The sequence below is a fragment of the Hyaena hyaena genome, unplaced genomic scaffold (genome assembly GCF_003009895.1).
Source record: "Hyaena hyaena isolate Hyena2069 unplaced genomic scaffold, ASM300989v1 scaffold_409, whole genome shotgun sequence".
NCBI lineage: Eukaryota > Metazoa > Chordata > Mammalia > Carnivora > Hyaenidae > Hyaena > Hyaena hyaena.
Genome location: NW_024081046.1, coordinates 1442766 through 1459917, shown reverse-complemented (window position 1 = coordinate 1459917; position 17152 = coordinate 1442766). Strand labels below are relative to the sequence as shown.

The window sequence follows — 17152 nt, the reverse complement described above, 5'->3', positions numbered from 1 at the left end:
TATACCATGGAATACTACATGGCAATGGGAAAGAATGAAATCTGGCCTGTGTAGCAACATGGATGGACCTTGAGGGTGTTATGCTGAGCGAAATAAGTCAGGCAGAGAAGGACAAATACCATATGTTTGCACGTATAGGAGGATTAGGAGGAACTTAACAGAGGACCAACCGGGAGAAGAAGGGGGGAAATGGTGGGGGAAAGGGAGAGAGGCAAACCATGAGAGACTCTTGAATGCTGACAAAAACTGAGGACTGCTGGATGTGGGGGGAGGGGGGGATGGGCACGGAGGAGGGCACTTGTGGGGATGAGCACTGGGTGTTATGTGGAAACTAATTTGACAATAAACAATTTGTAAAAAAAAAAAAGAAATTCACAGGCTTTCAAATTTATAATCTTTTACCATAGTGGAGGCTTGTTCCTCCCTGCAAATTTTCGGGATCATCTATTGAAATTTCACAATGTGGTGGCTCCAAGTGCCTGGAATTTCGTTTGCTGTGATGGGAAATCGAAGAGCCCTTGATCGGGAAAATCCTGTCCCTCAATACTGGGAACTTCTTTCATAGGCTATTTTCACTAATCAACTGTTTCTACCAATGACTTGTTCCCCCATTCGCTGTTTCCTCATTCTAAAATTCCTATTTTAGGGAGTGCCTAGGTAGTGCAGTCGATGGAGTGCTGGGCTCTTGATTTTGGCTCAGATAGTGATCCAGGGTGGTGGGATCGGGCTGAGCCTGGAGCCTGCTTGGGATTCTTTTTCTCTGTCTCTCCCACCCCCACCCCCCACCCCACATGCTCTCTCTGTCTTTCTCTCTAAATTTTTTTTTTTAATTAAAATATCTGTTTTAGGATGTCAGAGGTCTGAGACTGACCCTCGAATGTAGTCGCTCCTGTTTCCCATCTTTACCCTTTGCTCTGCTTTCTGAGGAATTTCTCCCATGAGGCTTTTGCTTCTGCTTTCACACTGTCTAATTTCCAAGAGCTCTTTCTTCTTCCACTCACGTCTGATTTTAGAGAAGAGAAATATTCTACTCTTGCTGAAGGAAGCAATGTCTGAAGATATGAATCAGAAATCTTGCAGTGTCATTCTCCTGCTTGATGTGTTTGCTCTGCATTGTCTCTTTCCTGTTTCTTCTGTTCCTATCTTCCAGGAAGACCCTTTACATGCCAGCAGATAATGTTTGTTTGCTCATGAGGAGGATTATACCAGAAGGCTGTTTGGAAATATTAGATCTGTAAGTGGGGCTCATCAAATTTGAGCTTGATTCTGTGGTGCACAGGGGCCTGTTAATTGGGGAACCCTCCATCAGTATCTCTAAGTCCTTCCTTTGGGTTGGCCAGTATTCCCAGAGTCTTCCAGTGTCCTGCCTGCAGCATGTAGGCCTGGCTGCTAATATTTCAGAGCCAAAGAGTGGAAAAGGGTGCAGAGGGTCAGTATCCTGGGTGCTGGAGATATACTCCCAACTGTGCCTCCCCCTGGATTTGCTCTGTGCAGAGACAGACTGAGGCTGCTTCCAGGACAGCACCAGACAATCACCAGGGCCCCTGCCTGTAATCTTAACAGTTTCTTAAAGCATGAGAATACCTATTCAAATAATGCAAGGTGCAGAAGACTCATCCCTGAATAATGACAAAATTTTGACAAAGTTGCAGCCCTCATAGAACTCAGAAAGTAGACATACAAATATATATAAATATGTGATTCTCAATGAAATGTACATGCACTTTAAAAGAATGACATTGGAAGATGTGTTGCCATAGGCAGAAGCAGTGTCTGAAATTCTGGCAGAGTGCCCAGACCGTAGGCTGACCCGTCTCTGGACACTGAACAGTTTCTGTGACTGGGCATATGAGCATCCAAGCAGACCAGGGCACCCACGGGTGGCTGCCTCTGGAATGGCCTCTGCCTCTGGGGGCCGCAATGGTTGGGGGCAGCTTTTGTGTGCTGCATGCTGGGCATGTTGCCCTGGGCTCCTCCCTCCCCACACCCCCCCCACCAATCCCCTCTGTACCCCATCCCTGCTTCCCAACAGGGTCCTTGACATCTGTCTGGTGCGGGAAAAGTGCGGGGATAACACAGTGTGCTGGTTCTGCGAGGTGCGCCCTCTGTCTAGAGGTGCTCACCTGATCCCCGCACGGCCCCTGGCAGGGACGTGAAGTCCTAGGAGGAAACCGGAGGTCACAAGGAACCCAGCAGCAGTGCCAGGCCTAGGACCAGTTCACAGAGCTGACCACTTACCCCTGGCCTTGTCACTCAGCCCGACATCCCTGCCGATCTGGTAAATCCAATGAAACATATGTTTGGGGTGCAGTCACCCTGACCCTAGTGTCACCTGTTTGCTGGAAGAGACAGCTCTCCTTTTGGAGGAAACTTTGCCCCCCACTGTAGCACCTGGAGTAAAACCTGGTTCACGGGGCTTCCTCCTCAGAGTTTCCCCTATAGGCCCTGGGGACCCCCCAGCGTTCAACTCAGCAGGGTCACTGGGCTGGACGGTGACCACTGAGGACACTTCAGCCCACAGATTAAAGACTCTCTGACATCCCAAACTCCAGAAAGTGGCCACTGGTCTCTGGGTCTCTCACAGGTATGCCCATGGTGAGGGCCCTGATGTGACCCCTGACATCAAGCTGGTGGTGGAGCCCAAGAAGCCCACCTGTTACCAAAGTGGCTAGTTCCTACTCAGTACTGTTTGCCAAATAACCAAATAGTATTTAATGGCAAGCCGGTAATTTATTCAATGACGAGAGAATGGAGAAGGGGTGCACATGCTCTAAAGGTACCTTCCCCTGGAGTGCAGGATGGAGCCCTAGCCTGGGGCCACACATCCAAAGGCAGTGGAGAGTGGTCCCTTTTCTTCCCTTCCTTTTCTCAAAACCACCACCTTCTACTCATATGGTCCAAAGAATATTTAAGTGTAATCCTACATTTTTCTGCCTCCATATTTATAAACAAGAAACAAATACTAAAGAATCTATTGCTGTTAAGAACACATGCTCTGGAGTTTGATGACCCAGATTTAAATTCAGCTTGATCTTTTCCTACATGACCCTCACTCTTGGTGCCTGAGCACCATTGTGGTAAAGGGAAAGATCTCAGTGCCTTCCCCACAGGGCTGCCTCAGGGTCCAATGACATTAGGGAGCCAGAGAGTAAGGTAAAAATAAAAACGGCAGCCATCATTTTTATAATACTTTCCTATACTTATCAGGTATTATTTATCATGTATTAATTTTAACATCAGAGAAACAAAAACCCTATTTTGGAAAAATCCAAGATGGATGTTAAGCTTCCAAAAACAATCATGGTCTGAAGAAAAAAATATAAATTTTAAAACTTGTTGCCCTGCATCAGGTTCTGCTCATTGTATATCTGCTTCCTGTTGATAAGTGGAATAATAAAGACACAGGTTCTATTTAAAAAAAAAAAAAAAGGTACCTTCCCCTGGATTAAGTCTCATGGTCAGGGTTTTATGGTGCAGGATAATTAAGGGGCTGGTAAGCAAGCTGACAGGGGTTTTCAGGGAAGCAAGAGGCTTTCTTGAAGTCAGTGCACCTCTTTTTTTCCCTTAAATAGGCGCAGTGGATCTGTCAGGGTGCTAGCAGGTGTTTTCTGTTATTACAATTATATGGTAACAATCCCAAGGTCATCTGGAGGGTTAGCCCACTGTTGGAATTGGATCAAACTAGTCAAAAACTGGGTTGTGGGGCTTGTTTGGAGCTCATGGCTTCCGGCCTCGGCCTTAGTTTTGGGTGGCAAGCGTCACCTGTAAGCAGGGCTAGAAGACTGGGTCATTGTGGCTTGTTTGGAGCTTCTTAGAGAGTTTGTAGTGACATGCCCACTGCCGCTGACATGGCAGCACAATGCCACCTCCGAGGACACGACCCGTGGGGCTGTGAGGGACACATCTGCATGCCCACCCTTCAGTAAGGGAGGCTTCCTAGTCTGGGCCTTGGCCACTCGGGGCAGCCTAACCGGCCAGACATCCTCTCTCCAGGTGGCCGGCAGTGTCTTACAGCTGCAACCCCATTTTCAGGCTGGGTTGTCACTGTCCCTGCCCTATCATCTGGCTCTATCACCCTTGAAACTACCCAGTGTCATGTTTTTGGCTATCCTGTCCCTTGTCCTCTGCCAGTGGCCACCCAGAAACAGGCCTCAGTCAAGGTATTTGATGATGTCCACACCCCAAGCATCTGGGATCTCATTGGTTGTGACTTTCTCCTTCTCTACCAGCCAGCCTGTTCTGGTGTGGAAGGTAAAATGAGAATGGAGTCACTTATGTCAAGAAGTTTTTATTTATTTTATTATTATTTTTTATTTCTGAGAGAGAGAGAGAGACAATGTGAACAGGGGAGGGGCAGAGAGAGAGGGAGACACATAATCAGAAGCAGACTCCAGGCTCTGAGCTGTCAGTACAGAGCCCGACGTGGGGCTCGAACCCACGAACCGCAAGACCATGACCTGAGCTGCAGTCGGACACTCAACTAAGACACCTAGGCGCCCCAGTCAAGAAGTTTTCAAATGGAGCCAGGAAGCCTTCAAGGATGGGCCTATTCTGGGGCACCTGGGTGGCTTAGTCGGTTAAGCGTCCAGCCTTCGCTTAGGTCATGATCTCGCGGTTCGTGGGTTCGAGCCCCGCGTTGGGCTCTGTGCCGACTGCCAGCTCAGAGCCTGGAGCCTATTTCAGAGTCTGTGTCTCCCTCTCTGTCTGACCCTCCCCTGCTCACGCTGTCTCTCTCTCTAAAAAAAAAAAAAAAAAATAATAAAAAAAAAAAAAAAAAAAAAAAAAAGGATGGGACTATTCACTTCCTTACCATTTAAAGCCATGAACTCTGAACTGGGCCAGACTGCAAATCCTCCAAGGACTCTGCCCAAACACCTGCGATGCAGTACAGAAAGACTTTGCTTTGTGATAGCCTTAGCAATCGATTATATTCAGCCAAGATTAGCTTTCTACTGCCCACACCAATCAAAATTCTTAGTAAACAGTGCATACAAGCATTCCCTTCGGTCTTAATAAAGCCCTGACTTGGGGCGCCTGGATGTCTCAAGTCGGTTAAGTGTCAGACCCTTGATTTCAGGTCAGGTCATGACCTCACGGTTCGAGGGCTCCAGCTCTATGCAGACACTGTGGAGCCTGCTTGGGATTCTCTCTTTCCCTCTCTCTGCCCCTCCCCTGCTCATGCTTTCTCTCTCTCTCAAAATGAATAAATAAATGTAAAAAAGATAAAAATAAAAAACCTTGACATTTTCCCCTAGGAGGGCACAATTTGGGTTGCTACCCAAATCTCTACTCCCCAAACTGCAAATCTGAGACACCAAATGATGCTTTTGTTTTACTTCAACTCTGCCTCTTTTCTCAGTCAACACTGGTAAGATCAGGATCACGAGGGGTTGCAGAGGCCTGTTCAGAAAGTTTGAGATTCTGCCCTGATCATTCCTGGATAAGAATCTGGCCAAAACCGGGTCTGGGGGATTCAAACTTAATTCTGGCTCAATCCCCTGGATCTTCTTCTTATTTGACGCAACCCTACACTGTGAAGGCAGGGACCGCTTGGCTGAATACCTGCTCCGTGTGTACCCTCCCCCGGCCCAGTGGTGGCCCACGCAGACTACATCTGAATGGAAAGCCTGGGTGCACTTAGAGGGTGATTGGAGAGAAGGCAAAGTTCACAACCTGAGCTTATGGCTGGGGAGAGAGGACAGCTAGGCTGACACTTGGGAGAGGGAGCACCTTAGTCCCCAGGCTGTGGAAGAGGAAGTTTCCGGCTCTGTGTGTCCCTTCACTGTGGCACCACTGCCTGAGTCAAACTGCAGCTGTAACTAGCCCTGTGACTGGTAGCTCGGTCTGTCATCCTCATCCCACATTCTTGGAAACAGAAAAGTCCCATGGCCATGGCCAGGGGTAGACTACTCAGCTGTGTCTGAGGACTCCAGCACACACAGGACACACCTTGTTTCAATCATGAGCTTCTGCTGATTAGCCTAAGGGCCACCCCTGGCCATTAAGGTTGCAGCTACTCAGTGATGTTGCCCATGTGACTTAAGTAAATCAGGTTGTCCAGTTTTTGTAAATGGCTTTACTGATTACAGTTCATATGCCATACAGCTCACTTGTGTAAAGTATACAATTCATTGGTTTACAGGGTATTTACAGAGTTGTGAAACCATTACCACGAGCAACTTTAGAACATGCTCATCACTCAAAAAAGAAACCTCCTTCTTAGCAGTGCCTCACACCCCTTCGCCCCTGGCAATTACTGATCTAGTTTCTGCCACTGTGGATTTGTCTATTCTGGACACTCATGCAAATGGAGTCATACAACAGTATGTGGCCTTTGGTCTGACTTCTTTCACTTAGTGTATCGTTCATCCACGTTGTCGCAAGTGTCAGGACACCTCATTTCTTTTTATTGCCAAATAACATACTATTGTATATTCTAATCCATTTTAATGTATCCATTGTATAGACATATCACATTTTGTTTATCCATTAACAAGTTGATAGGCATTTGGGGTTTTTTGCCACATTTTTGATATTATGAATAACACTTACTACGAACATTCATGAACAAGCCTTTGTGTAGACATATTTTTATTCTCTTGGGTATATACCTAGGGGTAGAATTGCTGGGTTATATGGTCACACTGTTTAACCTTTTGAGGAACTGGCAGACTATCTTACGAAGTGACTGCATCATTTTACATTCCCAGCAGCAATGAAGTCTTCCAATTTCTCCACATCCTTGCCAACAGTTGCCACTGTCTGTCTGTTTTGGTTATAGCCATTCTAGTGTATATGAAGTGATACCTCATTGTGGTTTTGACTTGTACTTCCCTAGTGACTGATACTGAGCACATTTTTGTGTGCACATTGGCCATCTGCATATCTTTATTGGAGAAATTTCTGTTCAAGTCTTTACCCATTTATTTTTTTAGTAATTGCTACACCAAACATGGGACTCGAACTCACGACCCAAGATCAAGAATCGCACGGCCTTCCGACTGAGCCGTCTAGGCACCCCTCCTTTGCCCATTTTTTAATGGTTTGTCCTTTATTATGGAGTTGAAAGTGTTTTTATATATTCTAGACACAAGACCCTTATCAGATACATTATTTGCAAAAATTTTTTCTCATTCTGTGGGTTGTCACTTTCTTCATGGAGTCCTTTGAAATACAAAGCTTTCAATTTTCCTGAGGCCCAATTTATATGTGTGTGTGTGTGTGTATACACAAATAGTATGTTTTTATATATATATGTATATATATATATATACTACATATATATACACACACATACCACAATAAAGGAAACCTCACCAAAATGGAGTCCGGAGGCCAGAAGGGGGAGCCATACCACTCCATGCAGATTACAGGAAGAATTGTGAATTACAGACCCAACACAAGAATCCTCAAAAGGAAAGAATCATTGATTACAGGACCCAACAGGAAGAGGTGAACACCGCATCTGCACAAGGACCACCCCTGTAACTCAGCCAAGAGATGCTCATCACCGGAACTTACTTCTCTCCAAAGGACTTTAGTTTGAAGCAATGCTTCCTAATGTCCTCCATAAAAAAAGTTCCTCTCCTCTGTTGGACTGGACAATAGCTTGCATGTCCCTAATTGGAATTTTCTATTTCCAAATAAACCCATTTTTGCTGGTAAAGTTAAGTGACTTTTATTTTGAGCCTAATACATTTTTTTCTGTCACTTGTATTCTTGTCCCTAACTTCATGGAGGACAGCAGTCACTCAATACCAGCCCTGGGGTCTTAGAAACTTCTTTCACGCTGGGGCCATTTCATTTTGTGTGCTTGTCACATTGGTGTAGCCCACCCGGACACAGTCTCCTTTAGCACAGAGTTGGCGATCCGTTTGTTTGCATGAAAAGGTCTTTATTCTACCCTTTCAGCCTTGAAATAAACTTTGCCGAGTATTCGGTTCTGGTTTGAATTTTTTATTTATTTAAAACATCAGTTCTACTTTTCACTTGTAGACGATCTGGTTTTTGTCTCCATTTGCAGAACCTGCAAATACAACTGGAGGCCGGGGGTCTGAGCCCTTGTAAGTTATAACCAAAATAATTTAAATACATTTAAAAGGTCATTGTTTAAATTTAGTTAAATCTTACTTCCATAAAGCTACCCATAATCTAGTATTCAGCAGCTACCTGGTCGTCAACGTGAAGCACCCATACGGTGCTGCACGCACGCTGTGTCTAGGCCTACAAATACACAGACGTCGGTGCTGGGCACCACGCAACGCCGCGCGCGGGCCCGGGACGCCCCAGCGCGGGGAAGCGGGGGCGAAGCACCCCCAGGATGCCTGCCACGCCCGGGACCGCGCTCCGGAACCATCCCTCCGTTCTGCTCAGCTCCTCACGAGCGGGCCCTTGCTGCCAACGCGTTCCCCCCCGCATCTCAGAGCTTCTTTCCGAAAAGCAGGATCTCCGACCCCGCGGTGAGGTGCAGGACGGGGGGTGAGACTCAAGGCGTCCCTGGGGGCGCACGGGCTTGGGGCCCCCGAGCCCCCCGGGGAAGCCGCGCGGGGCTTGTCCCGAAAGTGGGGGAACGTGCCCGGAGCGGCTCGGAAAGACCAAAGGCTAAAGGTCAAGGTCAAGAGGGGGCTCAGGCAGCCCCTGCGACCCTTCCAAGCACGTTGGGCGGCCAGACCCGGGTCACCACGGGCGGTCACACGGCGGCGGGCCTGGCCCTCGGCATCTTCAGGGCTGGTGTCCACCCTCGGGGCCGCCGAGCCTCCAGACCCCGCTACGGCCGCCAGCCCCCCGCCGCCGCCCGGGCGCCGAGCCCAGCTTCCTGACGCTCAACCCCTTCCCCCGGCCTCGCCACGCCCCCCTCCGCGGCGCTGCAGGTCTCGCGATGCCCGCGCCTTCTCGCGACACCGGCCGGGAGACGGGCCGGGCCGGGACTGGCGGAGCCGGGGGCGGTTCCGCGGGGCGGGGCGAGTCTACCCCGGAGCGCCATGGCGGCCCTGCGCGCCCTGCTGTCCCGCGGCCGCGGCCCGCTGCGCCCCCTGCCCGGCTGCGCGGCCCTGCGCCCTTTCGCCTCGGGTGAGTGTGGGGCCAGGGGCGCGGGCCCGGGGCGGGGGTCTGGCACCGCGGCCGCACCTGGGACGCCCGGGCCTGACCCTGCCCGACCCCGGAGCTGACCCCTCAGCACCCCCAGTCGCCGCCAGGGCCTGACCCCGCCCCTCTGCAGGGGGCGCCATCCAGCACCCCGCCCAGAACCTGCCGCCTCCGCTCGCTGGGCTCTGGGGTTACTGGTGCCCCTCGGCTGCGGGGGATCAGGACCGCGTGCCGAGACCGCTGGCCGTTTCAGTTTGCTGTTTGGTTTACGGGAGTTCGATAGAATGTGCAGAGGGGGCCTCGGAATTGGAAACGGTCACGTGTTTTGTCCGGCAGGCCTCCAGCCGGTGTCCGCTGCTCGCCCCAAGTCTGTGGGCCCCTCCTGCACGCAGCCTTCAGCCGGTGGCATGGGCCTCCCGAGGAGCCCCTGGCCTGTCCCTGAGCTGGGCGAACCCCTTCATCCTCTCCCTGTAGCGGGTACCCGCTTACCTGCCCGCCTCCAGGGCCTGTCGACCTTACCCTCCGCCTCTTTGATGGTTCGCTTCTGCTCCTGACCTGCGGTCAGCAATCATTTCATTCGTGTTACTCCGCAGCCAGCCCCCAGGGTAGGTGCTTCGATCCTCACCCTGACGCCCACCTGTGGCTTCCGGGGCCACCCTTCTTCCTCTCCAGGCCTTACCCCCAGGTGTGAGCGGCCTGCCCCTCCGGGCTGTGGCAGTCACCTTACCCTGTGTGTACCTCCTACTCTCTTCTGTTTGGAGCTTGGTTCTGCCCGAGTTGGCACTTGTTGAAGGAACCTCTTTCCCCATCTCGTTTCTGCAGGATCACGGGGTGTCTCTGGCGCAAGTTCTGGGCAGTGTTGACTAGCGCATTCAGAAGAGGAGGGCCACTGTGGGCTGCTGTTTACTGCTGGGTTCTGGGTTTATTAACTAAAGGAAATGTTCAAACTTCTGTGAGGGCAGAGACTGGTACAGAGGCTACACATGAGGCTGAGAGCTGTGTGCTGCTGCTGCCTGAGGACTGGGCAGGGGACGTGTCAGGGTCACTGTGTCCGCTGACAGGGGTAAGCCCCCCGAGTTTGATGCCTACGTGAATGGAAATCCTTTTTCCCTTCTTGCCCCAGGTGCTGACTTCCAGTACATCATCACAGAAAAGAAGGGAAAGAAGGGCAACGTGGGGTTGATCCAGCTGAACCGCCCCAAAGCACTCAACGCGCTCTGCAATGGCCTGATCACAGAGCTCAACCAGGCACTGGACACCTTCGAGGAAGATCCTGCCGTGGGGGCCATCGTCCTCACGGGAGGGGAGAAGGCATTTGCAGGTGTGTGGGCAGCATGGCCTCCGGCCAGCCAGGTGTGTGGGGGCGCCTGACTGTGGCATGGGGCGCTGTAGGCAGACTTACACCTCCACGGTAGCATCAGAAACTTCAGTACTACTTGGGGCTTATTTAAATGTGAAGTGTAAATGGACACAGATACTGCTCTAATGAACTGCTCTGTTTAACAGTCAAGTGTGCTCCACCAGCAAAATGAGTGAGATGGATTCGGGTCCTCAACAGTCGGGTTTTATGTGTGTGGAGGGTTAGGTGACTAGAATAAGCCTTCTGAGTCCCACTTGCCCCGGTCCCTGTCCCGCGGTCCCTCTGCATCACCTCCGCCAGCACATGCCGTGGCGTTTCACCACCCCACTCCTGCCTGGCTCTGTCCCTGTGGCCGTTGGCTCACGGGTCGTGCTTGGCCATCCCACATGCCCATAGCCCCCTGTTGGTTTGGGAGTGCGGCAATACGGGGTCTCTGCTCTCATACCTGGGACCTCATTCCTGTGCCCCGTCCCCCCCAGCTGGAGCCGATATCAAGGAGATGCAGAACCGAATGTTCCAGGACTGTTACTCCAGCCAGTTCTTGAGCCCCTGGGACCGACTTGCCCGGGTCAAGAAGCCAGTCATCGCTGCTGTCAATGGCTACGCTGTGAGTGTCAGGCCACGCCTCCTCTCAGTACACTGGTGGGTGTCGCATAACCGATTCTTGTTTTGAAAAGGCCAGAGTTTAGTCACCAGCCAGCACACCCTTCCTACCTACTGACACCAAAGACCCGGGAACCACAGAGAGGACGTGTTAAAGCACTGGCTTTCGGTAGCGGACATTCAACCACTGGCTTTCCGGTGCCTTTGTTAGGGGAGCCCCTCCGTCCCCACTGCGGCCCCTGTGACTCCTGGGAACGATTCCCTCTCCTAGATTATAGGCCATGTGCTGCTTTTTCTGTGCAGTTTATATGGCTGCAGCCTGCACTACACCTATAAACTGACAGCTCTGCTGCGAGAGACGTGTGTCCTCCATGTGGTGGGTCAGGGACTGTGTCCAGGCACGTGGATACTCAGAGGCACTGAGGGTGAGCGTATCAAAGTGACGAGGGCAACTCCGTTCGTGATCACGTAACAAAGCTCCCCTTGGGTAGCGCCGGGGTCAGCCAGTCAGGTTTATTGGACCACCGTCCTCCCTGCTAAATCGTGAACTCTGGCTGCCTTCGAGCCCATCCAGCAGAGCAGAGACTGTGGGATCCGCAGAGCTGAAGGAGTTTGCTGTTGGGCCCATTGCCAGCATCAGCCGTTTGTGGGTAACTTATTAGACACCAAACTAACTTTGCATCTCTGTATTAATCTTGCTACACCTTGGGCCAAATTCATTTTAACAGAAAATTTGGGCAACTAGAGTGAATTTTTGACTGGATTTCCTGGTGGCACCTCGTGTTTTGCAGCTTGGTGGCGGCTGTGAACTTGCTATGATGTGTGACATCATTTATGCTGGAGAGAAAGCCCAGTTTGCACAGCCAGAAATCCTGCTAGGAACCATCCCAGGTAAAGCGTGATGACATCTCTAGTATGCAGGCTTCAGGTAACTCTCCAGAATCTGCCCGCATCTCAGGAAGTAAGAGCTTTTCCAGTAATAGACAAAAGCATGCAGCTTGCATCTGACGAGGGGCCCGGGGCTGTTGTAAGAGCACTGGCCGGGCAGCCACCTGTCTGCTCCCATTGCTCCCTCTGCCGACCATCACACTAAGCCCCAGTGGACACAGCAGTGCTCAGAGGGTGGCCCAAGAGCCTCGGGCTGTGCAGTCTCTTGATGACAACCCGATTCCTTGTCAGATGCTAGTAAGAGTGGCCGGCTACATATTGCATTATAGCTGCAGTGATTCTTGCTCGTGACCCCAGATTCAACAGAGCAGGGAATCAGATACCCCACGAGGTGGGTGATGGGAACTGTGTGCAAACAGTGACTCCTCTGTGCCCCGGGGACCACTCGATGAGGGCTACTGACTTACATCCCCACAGGGTTTCTGCTCTGCAGGTAGAGCCTGGAGCTCCCAGCATCTTCCTGAGCAGCCAGGCAGACAGGCAGCAGCTGTGGGGTCAGAAAAGGGTGCCTGGGCTCGGATAAGGGCAAGGAAAAGCCCTAGATGCACTCTGCTGACTGCCGGCCTCTTCCTGTCTCTGTGTCCAAGGCCTCCACTTCATTGAGTTAGTACCTAAGCCTGTCGGATCACGGGTACCTCCCTCAGGCAGTCCCCTTGGCTCACGCTGGCAGCCCAGGGCTCACTGTAGGGCAGGTGACTGGGCAGATCACTGTTCTTCCAACCGCAGAGCATCAGGTGAGCAGGAGGGTGGATGGGGCGCACGGAGCCAGTACTGGAGAGAAGGACACACTCAGCAGCCCAAGGTGTAGCGCTCTTGGTCTTGCTCCAGCCCTGCGGGCAGCAGGTCACAGTCAGAGGCCCCCCCGCCGGCCTCCAGGTTGGGCTGCGCCAGGATCTGAGCTGCCTGACTCCTGCCGGAGAGCTGCTTGTGCCGGGGGCTCTGCGTGCCAGGCCTGGGGCCGCGGTGGGCAAAGCAGCCTCCCCTGAGGGTTTAAGTTGCCTCCCCTCTGCCCACCTGCGCCACCCACAGGGCCCATCTTCATCCTCAGAACTCGCTGGGACTGGCCTGCATGGCCGTGAGCTGCCATGACCTGCTGCCCCCTGTGTCTGCAGGTGCTGGGGGCACCCAGAGGCTCACCCGTGCGGTTGGAAAGTCACTGGCCATGGAGATGGTCCTCACTGGCGACCGGATCTCTGCCCAGGACGCCAAGCAAGCAGGTGGGGGCCAGCCCTGCCCCGTGGAGCGGCCCTCATGGGGAGCTGAGTGGACAGGGAGGGCCGTGTCCAGGAATGTTTTCTGGTGTCCCGAGAGCCCCAGGGACAACTGCCTTTGGTTTTTATTAGGAATCCCTCACGTATAAAACAGTAACTAAAACCTACATCTGGGTAAAGAGTCATCAGAAAACCATCCTGTTTCCCAGTGCCAGCAGTGGGGGGTCTTGGAGACCCTCGGCGGGCCCTCCCTTTCTCTGCCCCTGGGGGACTCGCCCTTCTTTCCCCATTTATGTGTCAGCTCACAGCTGAGGGCATCGGCCCCACCTCGGGGATGTTGGGGAGCCTTCCCTGTGTCACTGCAGCCCCTCGTTAGCACCCAGAAGACCCTGGCTCCCAGAGCAGCATCCCAACTCAGAGAAACATAACCAGTGCTTTTTTCCCATGTTATTTACCTTTTTTGTATTTTAGGCCTTGTAAGCAAAATTTTTCCTGTGGAGACACTGGTCGAAGAAGCCATCCAGTGTGCAGAGAAAATTGCCAGCAATTCTAAAATCATAGCAGCAATGGCCAAAGAGTCCGTGAATGCAGGTGGGGTTTCTGCTGGGAAGAGGAGGTGCAGGGACGGTCGTGAGCCTTACGGCTTTGGTTCTGAGTCATGCATCTTAGCCCTCCCCGGACAGAAATTGTGAAGGCTCTTCACGTTACGATCCTGGCTCTTTGTAGAGTTCTAGTTCTTGGTTGCTGGCTCACAGATTCTCCTGAAACGTTCTGAGTTCCTCTTGGTATCACGACCCAAGGAAGGAGCCAGCCTGAGGGACAGAGGGTGACAAGCTCTGGCCTGCAGGGGAATGGCCAGGACAGGCAGGATGGTGCCTAGAGCACAACCAGTCTGGCTCCTGAGAAACTCGGCTCAGCTCCCGGAACCTGGCGGAAGATACTTCTCTGTCTGCAGTGGGACGGGGACCTATGCTGCGGTCAGCAGCCTGGCGGGCGGCGCAGGCTCGCGGACACCCATGTAGACTGGGGACAGACTCCTGCTGCCCCTCATTGCTCCAAACTCCATCTGCCCTCTACCAGCGGAGCGGCTGTGACCTTCCCGAGAATTTCTGGAGTTTTAACGAAGCTCATGGTCTTCAGCATTGGGGGGTTATCTCCCGTTTGGGTGCTGCCTGTGGAGAAGACCGTGGGCCCAAGATGTGTGCCGAGGCTCCCTGGGCCTGTGCTCCTCTGCAGGAAAGCAGTCACCCTGGCTGCTCTCACTTGAATGAGCTGTTTGTGACGCTTCCCCGCAGGGGTGAGCGGGTAGCACACACTCCAGAAGGGGACGCTGCTGCCGGGCACCTGGGGGGCTCAGTCGGCTCAGTGTCCCACGCTTGGTTTTGACTCATGTCGTGATCTCACTGTTCGTGGGTTCAAGCCCCACATCGGGCTCTGTGCTTACAGTGAGGAGCCTGCTTGGGATTCTGTCTCCCTGTCTCTCTGTCCCTCCCCCACTCCTGGTCTCTCTTCTGTCTCTCTGTCTCCCTCTCTCTCTCTCTGTCTCTCTCTCTCTCGTTCAAGGTAAATAAACTTTAAAAAAGAAAAAGAAGGGGACACTGCCGTCTCTGCAGTGTCCGGGAGGCCAGTCAAAGGCACCTGCCACTGCTCCGCCCCTCGCCAGGGACACGCTGCTCCCGGTGCTCAGCCAGGGAAGTCCCTTCCCCTTCGCTGGGAAGACAGGGCCCAGAGCAATGACATTCTCACTGCCCAGGACTCTGTTCTGGCACAAAGTTCCTTTTTCCGGTTTTCATTCTTTTTGTTTGTTTTTAATTTTTTTTGGGGGGGGGGTAATTTTTGTTTATTTTGAGAGAAAGCACAAGCAGGGGAAGAGCCGAGGGAGAGGGAGAATTCCAAGCAGGCTCTGCACTGTCAGAGCAGAGGCTGACACAGGGCTCGGTACCGCAAACTGTGAGATCATGACCTGAGCCAAAGTCCGAGGCTCAACCAACTGAGCCACCCAGGTGCCCCTTTAATTCTTATTTCTTACTGTTTTATAAACCATATCTCCTTCTGTACTTCTGTAAAGGCTCCCAGATGCCCCTGTGACTGGACAGAGTTGATCATTGCACCCTTTTACTCAGTTCCTCATGCCTCTATTTTTGGGCCACTGGGCATGAAGCATGGGAGGCCCTCTAAGCAGGTGGCTTTGCTGATGCTCAGTCAGGGTGGTGCATTTGAGAAAGGGGAGGCCTTCCGAGGCTGCGGTCTCAGTGGGGAATGTTCCTTATCACTGTAAAAAACTTAACATGTTCCCACATCTAGCACCAGGGTTCATAACTTCAGAATTTTCTTTTTCAGCTTTTGAAATGACATTAACAGAGGGAAACAAGTTGGAGAAGAAGCTCTTCTATTTAACGTTCGCTACTGTGAGTAAACAGCATTCAGATGGGGAGTCACATGTGTCCCAGCCATAAAAATTACGGAGAATTTCCTTGTAGAGTTTTTCATAATAACCATTTCTCTTTGGTTGAACTGTTCACTTCCCCGATAACTGGATCAGATGTGTCCTGTCCATGAGCATGATTTTTGCAAATAAGTACAGTGTACGGAAGCTCTTACAGGGTTACTTCCTGGTATAGGAGTTCTTATGAACTGCACGTTTAGACAGCAAGCTCCCGTATTTTTTTTTTTGTATTTTTTTTTAATGTTTTTTATTTATTTCTGAGAGAGAGAGAGACACAGCATGAGAAGCGGAGGGTCAGAGAGAGAGGGAGACACAGAATCTAAAACAGGCTCCAGGCTCTGAGCTGTCAGCACAGAGTCCGACGTGGGGCTTGAACCCACGAACCATGAGATTATGACCTGGGCTGAAGTTGGCCACCCAATTGACTGAGCCACCCAGGTGCCCCCAGGCTCCCATATTTAAATGCAGTCCTCTTGCCCATAATGTTCCTAGATCTGTCCAATGGCTGGGAACGGAGTGTGAATATATTATGATATTGCAATCTGAGCTTCAGAACAGTGTTTTCTAGGATTTTTTACAGTAACCAAAAGGTGGTCTTTCTTATAATAGTTTTAAAACCTCTTTTTTATCAGAAAGTCATATGTAGGTGTTTCATAAAAGCGAGATTAGAAATGTGTTTGGCTCTTGAGGAAGGGAAGGTACGTGCGTGCACGCAGGGAAGGGTGCGAGGTAGGGCTTGCACTCTGTGCTCTGCTCCACGGCACTCAGGGCACTCGACACAGACCGTCACTAAGCCCAGGTGAGGACAGGTGAATGACCCAAACACGTGCATCTGAGTTTCTCTGACACATAAATCAGTGGTCCCTGAATGATCAAACCTGGGGGCTGGTGATATGTAAAACTGCCATTTCCAGGCCAGCCCCAAATGGTCAGGGAATCTGGGTCGTTCCCAGGCTTCCAGGCAGTCCCAGTGCAGGACCCTTCCTCCTTGTGCCCTCGCCACTCTGGAAACCAAGAGGGCAGAGGAAACCCACAGACGGAGCAAACCCCCCAGACAGGCTGAGCCCCGCACTGGACTCAGTAGGAAAACACAAATGTCCATCTCTGCTTTTTTTCCATTTCCCACCAGGAAGACCGGAAGGAAGGAATGACTGCATTTGTGGAAAAGAGAAAGGCCAATTTCAAAGACCAGTGAGCACCTCTGTCTCTGCCTTGAACCCTCTATGTAAAGAAAATACAGTTTGACAGTTTTAGAAGCAAATAAATCCTTTTGTAAAGGGCCGTGGAGGTGACACGCAGTTTCTCTCTGCTGCTCGGGGCTTGTGCTCTCGGTGGGCAGTCTTCATCCAGCGATTATGAGAATCAGTGTTTGGAGTGTGTTCACGTCCTGACTAAGCATATTCTTCTTAATCAGATTCTGCTCAGGATGCCTGAGCTCAGTCGGTTGAGCGTCCGACTCTTGATTTCAGCTCAGGTCGTGATCTCATAGTTCATGAGATC

The 17152-nt window shown here is 51.6% G+C and overlaps 1 protein-coding gene across 1 annotated transcript; it reads left to right on the top strand.

Annotated features, from left to right (window-relative positions):
- The first annotated feature begins 8947 nt into the window (after nucleotides 1-8947).
- Nucleotides 8948-16944, top strand: ECHS1 (enoyl-CoA hydratase, short chain 1). The gene is made up of 8 exons (XM_039252430.1): nucleotides 8948-9069; nucleotides 10208-10405; nucleotides 10924-11051; nucleotides 11839-11938; nucleotides 13108-13212; nucleotides 13678-13797; nucleotides 15547-15614; nucleotides 16782-16944. The coding sequence occupies exons 1-8, from the start codon at nucleotides 8982-8984 to the stop codon at nucleotides 16845-16847; spliced, it is 873 nt and encodes a 290-aa protein (XP_039108361.1). The 5' UTR covers nucleotides 8948-8981; the 3' UTR covers nucleotides 16848-16944.
- Nucleotides 16945-17152: the final 208 nt, after the last annotated feature.

Excerpts from the sequence above, each read along its gene's own strand:
- ECHS1 (XM_039252430.1), top strand. The coding sequence starts at position 8,982 with ATGGCGGCCCTGCGCGCCCTGCTGTCCCGCGGCCGCGGCCCGCTGCGC. Across the intron at positions 9,070-10,207 it reads CCTGCGCCCTTTCGCCTCGG|GTGCTGACTTCCAGTACATC; the intron begins GTGAGTGTGGGG and ends TTCTTGCCCCAG. Across the intron at positions 13,798-15,546 it reads CAAAGAGTCCGTGAATGCAG|CTTTTGAAATGACATTAACA; the intron begins GTGGGGTTTCTG and ends TTTCTTTTTCAG.